Source organism: Varroa jacobsoni, unplaced genomic scaffold (assembly GCF_002532875.2).
Source record: "Varroa jacobsoni isolate VJ856 unplaced genomic scaffold, vjacob_1.0 scaffold_825, whole genome shotgun sequence".
Taxonomy (NCBI): domain Eukaryota; kingdom Metazoa; phylum Arthropoda; class Arachnida; order Mesostigmata; family Varroidae; genus Varroa; species Varroa jacobsoni.
This window is the reverse complement of record NW_019213727.1, coordinates 13613-29959: the sequence shown is the minus strand read 5'-3', so window position 1 is coordinate 29959 and position 16347 is coordinate 13613. Positions and strand designations below refer to the sequence as shown.

The window sequence follows — 16347 nt, the reverse complement described above, 5'->3', positions numbered from 1 at the left end:
AAATGTCTGAGCCTGACAGTCCCTCGATTCGCTAAATGGATTAAAAAACCAAAAACTATAATAAGCATTATTTCCTTCACATGTAGTGTCACTGCTCTGACTTCAATGAAGAAGCATCTTTTGAATACAACAACCTAGCCTAGGGATACGCTCCCTGGGCTAGGTTGTGCTCTAAGGTTGCACGAACTGCACTAACTACATGAATGACTTCCTTAATGACACTTTTATAACTGCCCCTATCTTTGATCGTCCATAGGTCCACTGTGCTGTTCATGTTATAAATAACATTCAGCAGTCAGGCCAATGCCAGTGACTGTCAGTGAATCCTTCTGGAGAGCGAAAATTGGATACTGTTCTCAACTGGACGGCACGAAGCGATTCGCCCAGCACGTACCGAGAAGTTCCTCGGCTATGGCGTTCTGTAGATAAGTATTCTGCGCAAACCTTTGCCGTTGATCACTAACTAGAGTTAAAAATTAAAAGAGTAAAAAAAAAGGAAGAAGTAGCAAAATCAAAAGGTTTCGAGAGGAAACAGTGTTCGTGTTTGTGATAGCTTCTATTTGCGAACCAGACCGAGATTAGGACTGAGTTTGAATCTAATCGAACAGCACCGAATAACTTCCGTTGGTCGAGTTTCATTTTTACTGTGTTATATGAGATGAGTGCGACACATCAGAATCATGTCGCAGAAACTATACCCTTGCGTTCATATAAAACGAAAATGTTGAAAACGGTTGATCCGCAAGGTGGAACGACGCTTAAGCCTCAGGTTGGGCTATTGTCCGGCGCGAGCTTGATAATCGGTGGCATTATTGGATCGGGCATTTTCGTCTCACCAACCGGTGTGGTACGGTACGCTGGCTCGCCGGGCCTCAGCCTGCTTGTGTGGCTTTTAACGGGAGCCATTTGCACTATTGGAGCTCTGTGCTATGCTGAGCTGGGCACAGCCATACCTAAATCAGGAGCTGACTATGCTTACATTCTTTATATGTTTGGTGAGCTGCCCGCCTTCCTGTACCTTTGGATCTGCTTGGTCGTAGTCTATCCTATGTCGAACGCTATCGGAGGAATTACTTTTGCACAATACATCCTCCAACCAGTCATAACTTTTCTAGCGGGAAGCGACTGCGAGCAACTGAACGTGCCGGAAAATGCGGTTCGACTCGTTGCCGCTCTTGTGCTGTGTAAGTTTAATAAGATACAACCAAACTTTTCTCAAATCATTATTAAAACAAAGTGATCTGACAAATAAACAAAGGCAAATTCCGAAATTTAATTTGAGTGGTAATCTTCTGTCGCAGTGCCGTTTTGATTTGTCCCATCCCGTGGCGGTTTCTCATGCATATATTAACTATAGCTCTTTAGAAAAATCCAGTTAACTTCAGCAAGGTTTGTCTGGAGTGATAGGTAACGGCTTAAGCACCAGACGTAAAAACAAGAATATAACTATATACTGCTGTATCTACTACGTAGTACCTATATTATAGTTCAATGTAAAATACGGCAAGGCAAGACGGGAGTCACGCAAGTGACTCGAACACCAGTACCGACAGTAGTGTGGCATTGTGAGTTTACAGTCATATAAAATTATTACTAATTTTACGAAACTGAAACATTAAGTTGTAAATAGCGTAGGTCACCACAACACCGAAGGAGACTTCGCAGTATGCGAAGTTGAGTTTTTGCATTAATGCTGATAAAATAATAAGGATCATTATTATCAGAAGCATGGAACATTTGAAAGTAAAAGATGTCAAACACAGATAATAATCCATTTGAAAAATATAGTTCCGATTTATTCTGCCAGGCTTCTCAACCGCGTATCAAGCAACCCGTGCACGTACAATTATATGTCTAGAATTCAACAGATTCACTAATCCTAAATTAAAAATACCAAAATTGTTACTTTCTGAAAGGTGTTCCAGTTAGATCTAGAACAGTAGTTTTTGCTTAAGCTACCGTTAACGTATTTACGAATGTAGGGACCACGACCATAAAAATTCTAAAACTACACCAGCCTACATACACTGCGCCAAGTCACTTGTCGTAAATGCATCCCTCTCAGTACCTGACTGTTAAAGTGGCAACTCTTTTTAAAGATGCAATGCACTTTTCCTGCCTTATTGAAAAGCTTAGTATAGCCCAGGTTCCACTGATAGCAAAGTATCATTACCCGAGTTGTCGTCTGGCGGCATTTATAAGAAAGAAAAAAAGCGGTCCAATAACGAAGGCGGAGATGTATGCACCTCGGGGGGTAACTATATTACCATTTGTGAAACTAATCTCACTAATATGATGGTTGAAACAGGTGTCATTGATAGTTTTATGACATAATCAAGCAAATTAGGCTGATGTGTGCCTATTTCTCACCTGTCGGTCCGATCGCCTATATCAATTTATCGTATGGAATAATTTTCTGGGTTTGTAGACGGGCTATGTTAGGCAAGGATTGTTGTGGTTCTTGCTGGCGATTTAAGTCTATCGGACGGAAATGCCAAAAGAGCTATTATTATTTTTTAAATGTTTACTTATTAAATTATATTGTTTAGCAGCGTTATGAGGATACTAGAATTTTGACTTAATATTCACAAACTGGAGGGAAGTAGTGTGTTTAGTTTCGACTACGTTCTCTCCCGTCATTTTGAATAACTTGGCCGAAATTTTCAAAATCGATCGCGCACCTATATCCTGATCCCGACGGAACCTTGCAGCTAATTACAGATCACCGTGGACGGCCCACACGAAGTGGGTTATTGCTCCGCTAAGCCTCTAATACTCAGTAGATACCTATTATGCAAGGCGTTCGAAAGAATTGTAAAGTATGACAACCGGTTCATGACGTCTCATCGTGATAAGGCCCGATATAGAAGATTCAAAAGCTATGTTGTTCTATGTAGTAGAACTGCCACATATGTGCAGTGGGATTGTTTAACTCGTTACCAACGGCTCACTGGCGACTGATCGTCTGCAGAATTCTGTTTCAAATGGGACTGACTTCATTACCAGGTCTTTACATGCCTCATTGACATTGACTTTGTTCCTAAACGGATGTTCAAAAAACTTGACGGTCTCAACAGAGACTTGGGCCAGATCCCCTCACAGCCTACGCCCAATCAACTTTAAGGAGCTGGCCAAGGTATTTGCCGAATTCATGGTATGAATCTCCTAATAATAAACTGGCATTGCGGCTGTGTTACGGACCGTTCATTTAGAGTGAATATAGGATACTCCCTACCAGCCTTTGGAAAGGCCTTGTTCGGAAGCCAGCTGGGCTTTTGTCTGGATTCTCTTCTGTACATTCTACTTTGTCAAGATCTCAAGCTTCCATTTGAAGATGCCTTTATCATGTATAAAAAAAAGAGAGGGACTAGCCACTCTCGGCATTAACAATAATCTGTCACAGCATTAGTCCACAAGAAATCTACTTTATACCATTATACTTATATATATAATTACTTTTTAAACCCCTTTAGTAAAGGACACATTGTATTGTACTGCTGACGTCAATTTAAACTCGATACACCCTAGCACAACGAGTTTTTTTCCAAAAAGGGCCTTCGATAACTATTCTTTTAGGTGAATTGTTAGAAAGGCTGTTATTGGGTCTATGGGTACTGAATACAATAAAAGAGAAAATTGATCCCAGTAGGCTTTTTGAGCAACGACTCGCTAAGAGCTCGTTATAAGCAAACACTTCAGAAGGCGCTTAAAAGTTGGTCCACTTTTCTCGATCATTCGTATTCACAAGTGACAGATAAAGGTTGTACGTATCGTTTTTCATGTTACTATATATGTACCTTACACTATCGTCAATTACACAGTGATCCTAAGACACATAGGGTAAAGCGCCTTTTGATGGCGAGGTCTTGTATGTTAGAAGCGGCCATTTTGTTCGTCTTGGTTAATTGGGCTCGCCGTCATGGCGCCAAAGAATAACACATTTCGGCCGATAACTCTGTACATAGTATTATCTATGTGACTATTTCTTGCGATGTTTCCTCTCAGATATGCAGAAGCACATTTGAAATGGCTTCAGTTGATTTCGGCCTATGTGTGCCTGCGTGATTCGGTAACAATGACGCAAGTTCGTCCTATATTAGGTATGATGTAAGCGAATAAGCTTAAAGATCTCAGGGTGAAACAAACCTAAATTTTAAGGTGCCATGTTTACTGTTCCTTAGCATGTACCTAGAGCCTCTCTATACTTATCTAGGAATTCTATCGTATCCCCAAACATGTGAGTTCAAGATTGTTATTTTGCATTTAACTTAGTAAAACTTTATCTTAATGTACAGAACAGGAAGTCTCTATACTATTGGTTTTCAAGTATCGAGCGAATCCATAAAATTTCCGTTCACGTACGGCTAATTCTCTTCAAAATAATTTTTTGTCTAACCTGCTCGAATCGAGATGCACTCTTTATGTATTTTCACGGAAGACACACCTACATTTTTGTTTAGCGTTCATGAAACGTCAACTTCCATTAGACACTATAGCTGGATGAAACGTGCGCTATTCGACCTCAATCGATGTCAGCTACCCACCTCAGTATAATATATGATGGCTCTCGTTTGAAAAGCGGAGCCGTCATTATTATGATGATGCTATACGTTTGGACCGTAGACCAAGAGAAGCGTTTATTCAATAGCCAGACACCGCGTGCCCGTGCGCTACAGTAATCGAGTCTAGTCTGGTTTCTTTTTGAGCTCGAATACTCAATCTATACCGGAATAGTTCTTCCATTACCCCACAGTGCGGCGTTCCCGTCAGCGGCAGTGTTGTGGGGAAGCGCTGTGCCGTTCACACTAGGGCACTGATGCCCCTGTTTTCTACTATTCGCAGGCTTCCTTTACTACCCATCTTTTTATTTGCCCACCTAATCCGCACTATCCGTCTTCTTCGAGTTAACATGTCGTCAGCGAAACTTTTATCAAAGGTTTCTAGCAACTTCGTGCATATCCAAGATCCATATCAAAATCTATCGCAGCCTCCCATCTACTGTAGAATCTACACACTGTAACTGCTTCTTCAGAGGTAATAATTTCAGTATTAGTGCTGACAGTGCTTCGACGCTTCGCCGGTGTAGATAGCTCATTCGCGCTACTCCAGATAGTGTTAATCATCTCCTAATGTAAGTCCTCTTCAGGTATTATGCTCCCCATCTTAAAAATCCAAGGAGAACCACTTTTCGGTGCGGTGCGAGTACAGTGCAAATATATTTAAGCGGTTTGGTCCAGGTGCGCGCGTTCAAATGAAGAGGTTTGGGGAGCTCCATACTTTATTCTCTTATAATATTGGCACCTGCTGCAAGGTGATTATAGTCAGTTGTGTTCTAACAGGTGGGAATGATAGAATAAACCAGATTATACAAAGCAATTTGGGAGTAAGAGGAAAGTATAATTTTTATGTAACTATTAGCTACTGTTGTTTTCCATTAAAGAAATTACCTAATTTTCTTTCTGATAGAAGCATCTAAGCATAACGAAAAGTACTTGGAGCTGCACTTACAAGAGCCGAAATATAGAGTCTGTTATGTGTTTATCTCGTATTTCTCTGAGCTTGTACTGACTTTTGTGGACATGTAATAGATCTAGCCCGTTTTGGGGGAAGCAACTGCTCAGAGAACAAGGCGACAAAGCGGATGACAAAGGGCAACATCGACGACCTTTAGCATGGTTTGTACTGAAAATGGATAAAGAAACAAATCGAAAATTAGTGGGGCATGATGTTGAGCTGAAACGTGAGCTGGGTCTTCTCGACGCCGTCGGAATCATTGTGGGGGTTATTATAGGTGCAGGAATCTTTGTGTCACCCACTGGAGTTATGCGATATCTTAGCTCCTCAGAAATGTCAATTATCGTGTGGCCGTCATGTGGGTTACTCTCGTTGGTCAGAGCAATGTGCTATGTTGAATTGTAACCCCGAAATCCGGAGGCGACTATGTCTTTATCAGCCGAATCTATGGGCCATTGCTTGGCTTTCTCTACCTGTGGGTGCCCTTGTTGGTCACGCGGCCTGTGCACAATGCCAGATAGAGCCTAGATTTTGCCAACTATATTTTAGCGGTGCTTGTCGATATTTGCGATTCACCGGACATGGCCAAATGATTGTTTACAGCTTTCGTCGTTTGTGGGTGTGATTCGAGATGTTCTTTCCACGTCTGTGTCTATGATATTCTAACCGTTAATTAATTAACAAAAGTACTTTTGCTCCTCTCGCTATGGTTCATCCAGCAATTAAGTAGCACATGTATGAGTGTATTGTCCTTGTTGTTAGTGTCGAATATAAAGTAGAGGGGAAGGATAGCTGATGGGGTGCGACTTCTACCAAACTCGCTCATCAATCTTAATGGTAAAATGTTATTCTTTAAATTTAGGACGATATCTCGACATCCTTAAATGCTGCGTGAATAAGCCGATAAACTGGTTAAAAATGCTGACGGGGTTTCCAAAGGTTTAAGCTTAAAAACCCATCGTACGCTTTAACGACGTTTACGAATGACGCCCAAATAAGCTTCGCTGTAGATTTCCTTTTTGAATATCTAACATCGGTCGTTCTTCAATCGTATTTAAGAATTCAACCACGCAGGATGTTACGGAAGATCTTTGCAAATACCCTCAAAATGTAGAAATAAGCTCTAAATGTTTTTAAGGTCTCAATTGAGTAGTATAAATGTAACTTTCAAAGCTACCTTTCAAGTTTGCGGTGTGTCAGGCTCACTTATACAGTCTAGGTGTGACGTTATAATGTTTAGCTTAAATCTTCACTTATCAACACCTGCGTAAATATATCATTAGCGAACGTACGTGCACTATTTAATGGCGGTATTATCTAAGACCTTATGGCCTTTACTGTTAAGATAAAGTGATAAGAAGTTAGAAATTAATAAATATATAGGTTTATCAGCAATATTAGCTAGTTAACGTAATTGCACAGGCTGTGCATGCTAAAGTGGGCTCTATGCCGCTATACTGCGAAGATTTTTTTTCTGTATAATGCAAAGTTCATCTCGTCCACAGCCTCAGTGTGTGCACTTCATTCGGGGTTGGAGGCTGGATTTGAAGCCAATGAATAAAGAAAAAGGAGACATCCCCGCTTGGTAAATGGTCACTACAATAATCAGTATATGTACAATGTAAGAAATAAAGTGAATTTGGAACTCGGAACTCGGATTACAATAGGAATTATATTATTTTTTTCACTATCAGATAAACTTTGAGTTATACAGTAGCTATATTTAGATCGGCCCGTGTAGCAAACAATCGAATCATTTTCGTACGGGTAGGTTTGCGTATTGCGTTGATCGACCTCACGCTGCGCCTTAGGTCCTTAATCATAAGAGTTCGCTCTTGACTTAGGTGCTTAAAAAGTACTGAATCGGCGAGGTGAACCAATAACAACCTTGGAGTAAGCAACCGGTCTTGTTGGCTCAACGAGTGGAATAAACGTATTGACAGTTTTTCTTTCGTTCGTTTCCGTTGGCGGTTCTTAGGAGATCGTCTGGTACTCATAGTACGTAGCAAAGACAAATATCGAAATCAATAGGCCATAACTGAGAGCGGTTGCTCTCAGCAGGTCGTGCAAGCTGGTATTATATTAAGATTGCGATCGATTCTAAACGGGTAACCGATCGCAAGTGTTAGTAAACTACCCTCTGGCCGTGGGGCCACGGTAATTGTTCAGTTTCGCTGAATTATATATTTCGCAGATACGTTGAAGTCGTTCAGGCAATATCTTTTAAATACAATTAGAAAAATATAAGGTATACAGGCCTTCGGCCTGTACAATTCATATATAAAATGTATATTTATAAGGAGTCAGTAAATCCAGCGGTTGAGACAGCATTTGAAGATACACTTTCATAGGTGCGTTTCACTGAATTCAAAGTACTTAGAACCGTCGTTCTCTTGCAAGCATTTATTCGTCACCTCAGGCTTCGGCGAGTCTTCAGTTGAGGTAAACTGCGCAAATATCACCTAGTAAAATTCGGCAGTGTTATTTTATGGGTGGATTCGACAAATAACTTACCCATAATTCTTTGGATCGGTTCTCAATGCACCACTACGTCACCTATAATACCTCCAAGGTGAGTGGTGCAATTGCCCAGGCTAGTTCCGCTCAGGACCCAGGTTCCCATTCGTAAGTACCGAGCAATAGTCTACCGATCATTCCACAATCGAAACTATTAAGGAGATCGACTATAGCATTATCTCAGTTAGTATATCTCTCTTTCATACGATTACGTAGCTAAGCATAGCAGTCTCAGAAAGTTATTTGGGTTAGATTTTCGTTATAAAATTTCGGTGTTGGCGAAATGATTTATTCGTGGCATGCCCCCCTACAGTTGTATCTACCCAATACAAGGCCAAATTGGTCGGGCTAGTAGATATTGTGTAATCTAGCTTTTTCAAACACGTCATTAAAAGCGTCACAGAGATTCTCTACCACCGATTAACAATATACGCTGAACGACTAGGAGAATCTTTTCACGGCCTCCACGTCTGAGTCTTTTTCCATAGTGAGCGACCATCAAATAAGCCTGTATTATTCATCTTGAAAAAAGTATTCCACTAAAACGTACTAATCCCACTTAAATACAACAGTTCATTATTTAAGCTGCAATATATCTCGACGACTCGTTTGTCTTTTATCGTTTGTTCGGGGTGCGTACAAAAAACAAAAACGAAACGCTAAATAATTCAGTAATTTTTATAGTCTTTGTCGTTTTTGGCGGGTCAGTGCATTATCTCTCGCCCGCGACTGCGCCGCTGCCAGTGGCTAGACAGCTTTCACCGGCTGAAACGGGTCATCAGCAACGGGTCGTCAGTATTGGTGTGCTACTGGAGGGCCACCATTACGTTGTCTCCAATCAAGTGCCAAAGCTATTACGGTGATGCCCCCGCATCTGCTGTGCGTCCGTCGCTTGACCATATTGGTTTGTTAGCCCGCTGCGAAATTACTGTATATAGATACGTTGTACGGGGATGAAATAGCACAGTTGGCGAGTACAAGATTTCTTTGGCTATGAATACTTGGGATAAATTACACAGAAAATCGTACTAGAAGAAAATCAAATGGAAATATCTGACGAGCAGAGATACAATTGGTTTAAGTTGACATCGGCTAGATCAGTTGTTAACGAGAAGTTGTACGAATCAAAGATGGAGTCTCGCTTAACCAGAGGATGTATCAAATAATCTGCCCAGGAGTCCCTAGAAAAGGCTAGCGGTGTCAAGTGTGCAGACTAAAATGGACGTATAGTATTACTATAATCTCAACTAAAGCACGGGTTTCCTATAATCAATTACAATAGAAACGTGATATCAGCGTGACTAAGCGACCGAACGAACCAAAGTCTATTACTTACGTTACCTGTACAATGGAAAAAACAAGGCGTGTCTCACGCATTCGTTTTAGAGTTCTTCGCCAAATCAGTTCAGCGTTTAGCGTCCGATTAAAAACAACGTTCTATAAACACTTTTCTCTAGATACTTATTTAGTTGGTAACGTGCACTTAGCAACACACAGATGAAAGAAAATTTCTCAGAAAGCTGCTTAAACGAAGCCCGTACGAACTCACGCAGCTGTGCTTCGAATTCTATAAACTGTCGTAAAAAACCTCCGCAGACGAAACGGTACCTTAAATACGAATATGCCCAAAATATCTATATTCATTTTTAGCCTTTTTTTTCGAGACTTTTTTTACCCCTTCGCTGCAAAATGTATCACAGAGTCGCAGTGTGCACCGTACGCATGGCAGCTGCTTAGCTTGGAAGCAATACTTCGCTCCGAGATAGCTTTCTTCGAATTTCGTTTGAAGTTCATAAAATGAAAATCAAATACTTCTTTAAATTAAAACACATTTCGAAGTCTGAGAACTTAATCTAGCATATAATAACTTGTTGCCGGTTCCAGGTTTACTGACATTCATCAATTGCTACAATGTAAAATTGGCTATGGCTGTGCAAGATTCCCTTATGTTCGCCAAGGTAAATGAATACGAAATGCTTGTATGCGCAACTGGAGGTTAATTTAAGCATGATAAGGATGTTGATTATCTCCTTATACTAACTATTTAGCGTAGTAATTTTGTTATAATTAAATTGTATCTTTTTGTGCCCCCTAAATGTTCTTTTAATTCTCTTTAGCTAGCCATAAATACTACGTCATAACCTAGCATTTACATTTATATTGTCTTTAAGTGAAATTGCGCTCTGTATACTTTGAACACCGAAACGGAAATTTTTTGGCAATAGTATCAGGTGGTCTTCGTCTGTCTTTCATTGGTCTTTGTATATGTTATTGCATCTCAAGACCTGTAGCCATATATTGACACTTGGCTTGATATTTCTGCGATCATGCTGTTGACTAGCGACTTTGTTGATCTTTGTGTGCGTCAATCTACGTTAGATTCTGGCGCTCTGCCTTATTATCGCTATCGGCGGCTACGAGATGATTTTTTTAGGCAACACTGTCAATCTCACTGATCGTCTATGGGAGGGGACAGTATATAGCCCAGGAAGCGTTTGTCTTGCCTTCTACTCCGGTCTCTTCTCGTATGCTGGTTGGTACGTTCCGCAACTGGTACGGTTGTCTGACACGCTCTACCTGATATTTCGTAGCTGACTATGAAATGATTGCTTGTATAAACTATGAATTTTTCCTTTAGTATATATACACAGGACGGTACAGAGCTAGGTTTACATGAGAAATAGTATGTGATTATAGTACTGGATAGTAATGTTACTTCTAACTGGAAGCCTTTTTTGTAAATTCACTCATGATTTGTTGTGTTTATTGTTGATGATCTTTCGCAGAGTATTTTTTGTTTCGTATTTCTATTACATTCGTCGTATTATACATTTTTCAGAAGCTCGCTCGAGCAAGAGTCGCTGAACCTACTGAGCTTTTGTGTGTCTATACGAGTAATTAGCCTGTTTGTTCGATAGATTGTTATTAATTTTACGCCGATTTGCAGGAATTATCTGAACTTCGTTACAGAGGAATTAAAGAACCCGTTTCGAAATTTACCTTACGGCATCTATATTTCGCTTCCCATAGTGACATTGGTCTACCTTCTTGCAAACGTCGCCTATTTCATCGTTTTGACCACGAATGAGATTCGATCTGCAAGCGCCGTCGCTGTGGTAAATAGGACGTCGGACGTTCTAGAGATAACAATGTACAGGATATAAAATGAGTGTATCATACGGAAACGTAATTTGTAACATTTATGATGCTTTATGATAGGGTACAATAGAAGATGTTTTATAAATATAGCTTCTTCCCTTTCATTATGTACTCATAGATGATATCCATTCTATAAACATCCATCTTTAGGTGGCGAACTGGCCCGAAATTTCGAAGCGTTTCTTTCCAAAAGAAAAAAATGTTTTTTCGGGTCTGTTTGTATAGAAGTGGAACACTTATCCCTATTCGGGCTGTTCATTTATCGTTAAGTACCGTCGCCGATTGCAATCTGTAGTGGACAAATGCTTTTAGTCGAGCCGGTACTCCTCGGTAATGACATGATCCTTCCTGGACGGGGCTTCTATAAATGTTGGGCCCAAATTTATTTCTACTATCAAAACCGTTAATGAGAAACGGAACCAGGAAAAGCTGCGTCTTCATTATATCTATATGGATAACACTATAAGATAGCTAGTACGAAGATAAAATCGTTCCCGTTTATAAACGAAACCTATACATAGAAGTCTCTACCTGTGATCGGCGTTTACGTAAATTCTCTTCGTATGGCTTAACATTTTCGATAGACGTTTGGCGAACGGACTTTAGGGTCATTTGCTTGGATCATCCCTGTTGCCGTTGCTCTTTCGACGTTCGGGGGTCTCAACGGCGGTATCTTTGCCAGTTCTAGGTCAGTCTGATTTTGTACTTTTTTAAAGCCAGTGACATGTTTTTATAATGAAGTATACGCTCGAAAAGTGAATATAATGTATTACTATCATCATTATCGACGTCTTATTTCTATTAAGTAATATCATCCATAGGAAGATATTAAGGTTACCTTTCGACTATTTTATATGGAGTCATGTAAGTATATTTGTAATGCTCAAAATATACTGTCTAACACACAATTTGCCTAATAACTATTACTACATATTATTGAAAACATGGGACAGCATTGTTTTAATTGTACGGCGTCCATATGTGGTTTTTAGCCCTACAGTTAGGTTCAGTATGGTAGTAAGTATCAGTCAACGTTTATCATTTTCTAATATTCTCACTTATAGAAAGCAATACGTGTTTGTAGGCTATTCTTTGTCGGAGCACGTCAAGGGCATTTACCGGAGTTTATCTCGATGATCAATGTTAGCTGTTGTACCCCTGCGCCATCGCTCATCTTTCTGGTTAGTTAATCCGATATTTTTTAGCCTGATGAACTTAAATCTGCATTCATCAGTTACGCAGCAGATCAGATGAGGAGTTTTATGTAGACTGATGCTCCTGGTCGCCCTTTACATGATGTCAATGTCAAGGGTAGCTCTGATAGTCCTGTAAGTTTACTAAATGTGTGGCAATTGTGAAAAAAAAAATTGAAAAATACGATAATAATAACAACGATAACGCTGCACGATCAGGTGATGCATGTATTAAACGAAAGAGATGCGACAAACGCAATGTATAAAAGTCTGTTCGCATCCAACGTAAGAATCATATTTTCGACCCATTTTCTTCGGTGTAATCTTGACTCTCGCCAAACAGTACTGCTAGAGCCGACCCTACTTTAACGAAGGCATACACTACATACATACTGTATAAAAGGTTGAAATTATAATATAGTACGCATATACATGATATTTGGAAATTTGCCCCCCGAGTCACAGAGTTGGGGCAATTTTCAGTTTTTTTTTTAACGCTAAATACTAGGTTTTTGATAGCCACTATCGAGTTGCCCAATCGATTCACTGAGACCTGCTGGAAATTATGCGTCATGTCATCTACGGGCGTCAAAAAGTCTAGTTGTGATCTACACACGTGAGCGAGTTTTGTCAACGAAAGTAACTGTGTCAGGCTGTGCTTGAGTGAACATGTGCTTTATTTTATTCTAGAGGGTTGGTACAATATTAATCATACAACGCGGTACCATTCTGGAAATGCATGGTAAAACACTTGCCCGCCACTTTCTCCCAGACCGTATATTACGATGAAAGTCTTCTACGTCTATCAACCTGTATCTATGAATGGCCATCGTTTTATGCGACACTGAGCGAACACACAAAGTCTAAACGGGCCCTGACGTATTTTTGCCGCTGGAATTTGGGAAAGCCCTTTACTTTTCTATCGTTAGTGTCAAGGGTCCTCGTCGTATGTGCTGTAGGATGAAAGCAAAACCTCTGAGGGGTTTTCCTGGGCCGAGCTATTTTGCGTACCTAATCTTTGTACCTCAAAAGCATCATAACAGAGGTAGCTATGAAGGGAGAAATCTCATGGGTCGCCCTTGTGCAAACACGACGTGTGACTGCCTCCGGTGTCTCCCGCCGCCATACAATAGAGAGACGCCATTCAAACGTCACAACACTTTGCTTAGATGAATCCTCGAGATGAGGCTTGAGATGAATAGCTGATAGTGTCAAGCTTACCACAAGGTCAACCCATGCATGTGTAACAGTATATAGACTGTCAATTTCGCCGTGGATAATGATGCATCCATGCGTATCGCAGAAATGCTTTATTTGAAAATTTGAGATAGATCCGTTCATCCGTTCTGTGTGTAAATGGTATGAACCTATTTTCAAACAGTTACTGCCGTATCGCAATAGGCAATGCTTGCTTGCGGTTGCCGACAACTGGAAGCGCGTACTTTATAGATCCAAGGGCTCATTGAATGGAGGGCGCGACGCAAAGTTTTTGTATGCGCTCGAAGTAGTAGATGGAATCTTTTTCCGGGACGAAATGGATTTAGCCATTTGCAATGGTGCAGCAATACGCTAAGCACAAAAAAGTCAGTGCAGAATTGACAAGTATGAACATTTGCTTGACCTAGGTAATTCGTGGTATCTTTTTAGACGTTCTTGAGGTGGTGCGTATGATTCTTGTTAGGTAGGTTAGGTCAAAAGGCACATTCTTATAATTAGGTGGTGATCAAATAAAGTTCGAAGCTCTTTCTATTCCTAAAAAGTTAGTTACTAGCTCCAATAGTCTAACAAATATGATCTGGTCTCGGCCCAACGACTAACCGTTTCTTGTCTTAACTATGTTACGATGGGCAGGTGCAATCTTGACAGAAGTACCCGCTTGTCAAGATCGATCGATGCCGTTTTTCTGTCTTTAATGAAGATTTTCGAAAACAATCGAGACACCAGGTTTAGATACAAGGCTGTTTAACAGCATACGCCTTTAGATAATATTGAATTTGTACTTTGCAAAACACGTTTTGACGCCTATTACAACAGAAAGTGTTATTTATCTTTACGTAAACGCATTGCCACTCTTCGGTAATGGTACCTTTCCCTTTGTTCCTTATAGTGCTTACTTTCTTTGGTCTACCTGGGTAATACAGACGTATTTGTGTTGATTAACTACACGGCGTTCAGTGAAGCGTTATTTATTATGCTTTCGGTTGGTGGACTGCTTTGGCTCCGCTACAAAGAGCCGAAGCTCGAGCGGCCAATCAAGGTAAGAAGCTTCTAAAATTGCCCCAGCTGTCGTTGCGTCAGTCTATTTTGCCAATTGATTGCCATAAAAATGAAATAATTTGGGTCTACCGTGATTATGAATGACTATGATGTAGATGTTCGAGTTGCATATTATAAGTTCCGCAATATTTTTTCCATATATAGCTTCGGGTCAGTCGGTTTTTTTTCCGTGCCAAGTCCTAAAATCTACAAGTGAAGTCGAGGCGTTCCTTCGAACCGCGTCTAGCACTGAAGCTAGTGTCTACGATAATATCAAATTCGATAAGCCATTTAGTATTGAGCTAAAAAAATGTTCGCGCATTTTTCCTTAAATTAATTTTGATTTTTCCACTACCGTCAGCTCGACTCTATTCACCATCAAATACTCACTGTAGGCCCACTCGATAGCTCGTCCCATGCTGAAGGCATCTAAAGCACGTATAAAAAGTATATATCGTTTTTTCTTTTACTTTTACACTTGATATTTTTCAAATGTTCAGTCTTTGTCACCATTTCCATTTCATACTCATAAAACCCGTCGTTCTTGAGATCAATAAAAAAAACCGATTCTGTTAGCAATATTCTTTCAGGTATGCCTATTGTTAAGACAGTATACAATATTCGATATTTAATAGGCCGTGAATAACCTCAAAAGCCCAAATTTTTATGAGCGGTTTAGTAGAGCTACAGTCGTTTTTTAGCTTTTAAGTGATTTTTTTTTTTATTTTTCTATTTCATAGGATATTTCATAAGGATAAGAAAGATGCAAAAAGTCCAGTTTTGGGGCGAAAAAAATATATTTTTTGTTGGCCAAGACTCGACTTTTGAAAAAACATATCTATGGTTATAATCATGTGATGATTTCGTTCCTCGTTCTAGGTGAACCTGATCTTACCTGTTATTTTCTTCTTGATCTCGATCTTCCTAGTGGTATTGCCATTCTTCTCTCAGCCCAGTGAGGCACTCATCGGGTTGGCAATGACCCTTTCAGGACTACCAGTATTTTATACCACCGTTTTTTGGCGAAATAAGCCAAAAAGTTATAGAAACGCTATCTGTAAGTATGTCCCTCAGTCGAAAAGGAGCATTATCTATCTGTGATCTATATAATAGCGGAGGATATTGTAAAACTACTAAGCCAATAAGAACGTCATTCCCTTCTAGATTCCTGAATTTGTGTGTATGTATGTATGAGCTTGTAATTCCTATGCGCTGATTGATTAATTGTATGTATTCCTACTCTCGCTAAGTATAATTAGTAGCTTTCGACTTTTTTTTATTATGTTTGCAATAACGCTTACAGCATCGGCCACGGCTCTCATCCAAAAGGTCCTAAACACCGTCCCTGAAAAAAGTGACTAGTATTAGACTTAGTACAGTCTAAATGTAATGTAACAAAAGTTTAATACATTTTCTGATTGTACAGTACTATGTCGTTGTGTAATTTTTCCATACAGAAGCACAAGAAGTGTTTTTAAAATTAGACGCAGCGATCTTCTTTCCTATAATAACGGCATCGGATATAAAAAACAACACTACTGAAGTACTGATTAACGTAATAATTTATTTCTATTTTTCGATATTTTTACATTTTTTCGCTGTTAGCAAGACAAATGTATCTTATTTTGAATTTCTTTCACCATCGTTTGTGAACTTTATCGTCTTTAGTTTAGAACGTTTCTAAAACATCGATAGTTAGTTATCGTAT

General features: G+C 39.8%; 1 protein-coding gene across 4 annotated transcripts; it reads left to right on the top strand.

Annotated features, from left to right (window-relative positions):
• Positions 1-279: 279 nt before the first annotated feature.
• Positions 280-16070, top strand: LOC111264175 (large neutral amino acids transporter small subunit 1). 4 transcript variants are annotated; one of them, XM_022839847.2, is made up of 9 exons: positions 284-1184; positions 9916-9989; positions 10411-10568; positions 10979-11147; positions 11775-11878; positions 12275-12371; positions 14491-14640; positions 15519-15696; positions 15943-16070. In XM_022839847.2, the coding sequence occupies exons 1-9, from the start codon at positions 659-661 to the stop codon at positions 15999-16001; spliced, it is 1515 nt and encodes a 504-aa protein (XP_022695582.1). In that variant the 5' UTR covers positions 284-658; the 3' UTR covers positions 16002-16070. The 4 variants fall into 4 exon arrangements, with proteins under 4 accessions (XP_022695583.1, XP_022695584.1, XP_022695582.1 ...); XM_086969970.1 differs by lacking the exon at positions 284-1184 and adding an exon at positions 8729-8935; XM_022839848.2 differs by lacking the exon at positions 14491-14640 and having other exon boundaries at positions 280-1184.
• The last annotated feature ends 277 nt before the right edge of the window (positions 16071-16347 follow it).

Excerpts from the sequence above, each read along its gene's own strand:
- LOC111264175 (XM_022839847.2), top strand. The coding sequence starts at position 659 with ATGAGTGCGACACATCAGAATCATGTCGCAGAAACTATACCCTTGCGT. Across the intron at positions 1,185-9,915 it reads CGTTGCCGCTCTTGTGCTGT|GTTTACTGACATTCATCAAT; the intron begins GTAAGTTTAATA and ends TGCCGGTTCCAG. Across the intron at positions 15,697-15,942 it reads AAGTTATAGAAACGCTATCT|CATCGGCCACGGCTCTCATC; the intron begins GTAAGTATGTCC and ends TAACGCTTACAG.